At 30.2% G+C, this 4,374-nt stretch overlaps 1 protein-coding gene across 8 annotated transcripts in view; it reads left to right on the forward strand.

The window, feature by feature from the left end:
* Positions 1-4,374, forward strand: part of LOC106689602 (kelch-like protein 4) — an 84,649-nt gene that overhangs the window by 55,342 nt on the left and 24,933 nt on the right. For all 8 annotated transcript variants that reach the window (XR_010843419.1, XM_067047373.1, XM_067047377.1 and 5 more), the window contains one exon: positions 83-476. Coding sequence is in view for 7 of the 8 variants with exons in the window: in XM_067047373.1 (XP_066903474.1) it covers positions 83-476 (394 nt within the window). In the remaining variant the exon portion in view is untranslated. The remainder of the gene's footprint in view (positions 1-82; positions 477-4,374) is intronic.

Raw genomic sequence — 4,374 nt, forward strand, 5'->3', positions numbered from 1 at the left:
TGGATAAATATTGAACTAAATTTAAATGCTGTTAAGGAATCAACTGATTTTTTTTTTAAAGTTAACAGATTTTTTTTTTTAGGGTCATCAACAATTGAAGCATATTCACCACGCCATAATAGTTGGTCACATGTTACTAGTCTACCTCATCGTCGTTTACAGTCTGGAGTGGCGGCATTAGGTCAAAAACTTTTTGTTGTTGGTGGTCGTGATGGGCTGAAAACGCTCAACAGTATTGATTTTCTTGATTTGGATGCGAAACTTTGGTTGAGCATTACACCTATGTCAACATGTAGGCATGGATTAGGTGTAACAACTATGGAGCCAAATGGGCCACTGTATGCAGTAGGAGGTCATGATGGATGGAGCTACTTAAATACAGTTGAAAGATGGGATCCAGATACGGGAGAATGGTCTTACATAAAATCAATGAACTCACCTCGTTCAACAGTTGGTGTGGCTATTTTATATAATAGGTATTTGTTATTAATATTCTATTGTAATATCTGTAAAAGTGAGATATATCATTCTAATATTTTTGTGAATCTTGTTACTGCAAAGTTTTAAATTGAAATTGTCTTAACTTTCTGTTAATGGGTTTATTAAGGTATAATAGATTAAAATTTTATATTTTAAATATTATTTGTTACAAAGGATATATATATAGTAATATACTCTTTTATGAATAAATAGTTATTTTTTATATATAAATGATTTTTAGTATGCTTTGTGTTATGTATCATTTCAGTATTGTTTATTTGTAGTATTAAACTTAAAAATAAGTCAACCAATTTTCATTCTCTATAATAAATACGTTATTCAAAACAAAGCATAAATACGTTATTCAAAACAAAGCATAAATAGGTTATTCAAAACAAAGCATAAATACGTTATTCAAAATAAAGCCAAGATTGCAGTGAGTGTCCTCCAAAAGGCTGTTGGTTAGCGGTCATGTTGAGCAGATTCAAATATTTTAAAATCTTTATTTAACTTCCCATCATAATTGTAGTTACAGCAACTTTAAGAAAAAAAATAGAAGTTAAGAATAAGTATTAAAGAAAATTATTCATAAAGGAAATCATAGAAAAAACTCAAACCTCAAGAAAATTGTAGTGCTACAATCGATGTTGAGAACTAACACCTATATAAGGGGAAGGAAGAGAGCTTGGTTTTGGATTTTCATTCGCTGCTTAGGCGTAGGCGAGGAATGATGTTTCCTGGATGAAGGAGGTCCTCATCATCTTTTGTCTATTTCAAGGATAGACATCTTAAAAAAGAGGACATCGAAAAGTCACCTAAGAAGAACAAGGGACTCTTTGTTTTGGAGCGCCAGGGAGTGAGATGAGTGAAAACTTTTAGAGGACAAATGCTTTGTTAACTATTTGCGTTTGTTTGCTAAAAGATTGTTTACACCAAGTATTAATTTGTTCAGAAAGAAGAGAAAGAAAACCTTCCATTATCAAAAGAAGATTGTATAAATGGGTTAGTATTGTACAAAATAGAATTGTTAGTATATTTATAAAAGTAGTTGTTAAGCTAAGTGTCTGTTTCTGATTGCTTAGAAACCCGCCCTGAGATTAAGAGTAAATGAAAATTGTCATATTTATTTAATATTTAACCTTTTTATTTACCTTGTCATCTTCAAAACTGTACCTTAGATATGAGAATAAGTTTAAACTAATAAAAATTCTTTTATTTTATTTTAAATAATTTATAAATATTACATAATTTGTCGCCCAACAGGTGTGGCCTAATTCTTTACAAATTAAGTCAAGGCTATCAGAACACAGCCTTTAGAAGGGTTATATTTGACTAAGCTTTTTTTTTTTATAACTTAAGTAGTTAATGATGGAAGATAAAGTACAGTCAGCTGGGGGCAGAGATCCTAAAGAGGTGATTCTTGGAAAATCGAATGGTATGGTGGTAGTATTATATTAAAATGATAAAGATAATTTTGTCCAACACTTTAGAGCTGGGAATGACTTATCGGTATTGAATAGTGTCCATGAAAATATATTAGTGGGAGAAAATTCAAATGTTGAAAATAATGATAATTTTGATACAAAAACCATGTTACAACAATTAATGATGATGTTAAAAGATAATACAGAGAAATTAAACAAATTGGATGAGAAGCAAGGAAAATTATCGGATGAAATTAAAACTATAAACATAGAACTACGTGAAGAAAACAGGGTAAGATTAACAGAGTTAGAAAATAAATTAGATATAAAAATTGAAGAAGTTGATAACAAGTTTAACCGTAAAATTTACAGAACAAAACGTTGAACTATCTGAAAAAATTGATGAATGTCATATGGAAGAAATTAAAACGAGAAATTTGGTAGCTGATTTAGAATTAAAACATAAACGGGATGTGGAACAGCTAAGTCAGGAGATAAAAGAGAGCCGAAATGCTAGAATTTTAGGGGAAATAGCCCAGGGAATATTCATAAATACGGGAAGTGTTGAGAAATTAAAATTTATGGATAATATGCAGGATGATCCATTTGAGTTCATCTTAAAATTAAAATCACTAATAAAATTATATATGAGCTGAGAAGAAATTAAGAAAATAATTCAGTCACATCTTTTAGAGTCTGCTTATTGTTGGTTTCTAATTAGTCAAAACAAATTTTTTAATTTTCAAGTGTTTATGGGTGAATTCATATCTAATTTTGGGAGTAAAACCTATAAAGCCTATCTGTTGGGAATTATTTAAATTCTGAGAAAATGAGTCCTACAGAATATTTAACTAACTTTTCAACAAGAATGATCACAGCAAAAATATTTGAGGAGAGCACTCTGTTTAGTCTTTTTAACAGACATTTTGGGGAACGTGTGTACAACATATGTATAAATAGAGGTGAGGAAACACTATCAGTGTTATTTGATGTCTTAAATATGATACCAAGACATACTATTGTAAATAATCTTAGATCACCGAAGAATGACAGCCTTTTTTATCAGCAACACCGACCATGTGCAAGTAGCAGTAACAGTGACTACTTACCAAATGCATAGATTAAAAAGCAGGAGAATATTTCTAAAACCCACAGAGCTGCAAAAATTCTGGTTAGTTATAATTTAGAAAGAAAAACTGGAAACGATTGGTGCCAAGGTTCAACATACAATAATGGGGGTCGAAATTTTAATCCAAAATTATCGGAGACAAAATCCTAACAATTCTATAGGAGGGAGATACAGGAGATACATAATCAAATGAACAATTTTGTTAGGCAAAATGGTAATACTTACAGTAGTCAGATATAGGAATATCCTATATATAAGGATATAGGAATTACAATAATAATAATTCACAAGATTAGAATCCTAGAGTTCAAAATAATCCCACTAGTGGGAACCAATTTGCTGTTTGGAATGCTACTATATTGCAAGATGAATCTTCTGATCAAGCCGTCCAACCCCAGGCTTTTAGGCTACGTATGGAGAGCCTATTATTCCTCCAAGCGATTTAAGACTGATGTCACACAGTCCAAATAACAATCAATTATGAAGTGAAAATGCTCTTCTTACCTGTGTGGATTATTTTTTAAATAATTTATTTGAGGATAATATATTTTTAGAAGAAAACCAGTTTTTTTTAGGTAAATTTGTTTTCAGTCTCCTCTAATAGAAGTTGTAATGTCTTGGATGTAAACTTTGGAATTAAAAATTGTAATTTCCTCATTGATAGCGGGGTGGAAGTTTCTATTTTAAAAAAGTCTTTTTAAGTTTAAAGGAGATTTTAATAAGTTCAAGACGTTACCAATTAATAAAACCAATATTGTTTCTGTGACTGGTATGAAGAGCGCCTGCATAAATAGACAAATTTTTATGCTGATTAAAATAGGATACTTCTTTGAAGTAAATTTTCTGATTGCACCGAACATTGCTAAAGATAGGATACTCAGTGTCGATTTCCTTATAAACCACTCTGCTGTAATTAACTTTGAAACTGACTTTATCAGTTTAACAAATGCTGAAGGACAGGTATCAGTTATAAACTTAATTAATTCGACAGATAAACCATTAGAATATACTATTATAAAAAATGAAGAAATCAGTAAATCAGTAGAGTCAATTGAAACTCTAGTTGCATCTCTTAATTTGAGCGATAATGTCAATAGTAATTGTAAAACAAATGATAATGAATGTATGGAGCTTGTCAAAATAAACGATAACATAAATAATCTCTGTAAAGAATTGAAACATATTTTAAACCCTGAACAGTTTTCTGATTTCAAAAACATTTTATGGAATAACAAAATTATTTTTATGGATAAACCAGGCCTTATAAAAAATTATGAGCACATTCTAGAAGTTACGAACAATACACCGTATAAACAATTCCAATATAAATTGAACCCAAAA

The sequence above is a fragment of the Halyomorpha halys genome, unplaced genomic scaffold (genome assembly GCF_000696795.3).
Source record: "Halyomorpha halys isolate HHAL.00 unplaced genomic scaffold, Hhal_1.1 Scaffold1407.1, whole genome shotgun sequence".
NCBI lineage: Eukaryota > Metazoa > Arthropoda > Insecta > Hemiptera > Pentatomidae > Halyomorpha > Halyomorpha halys.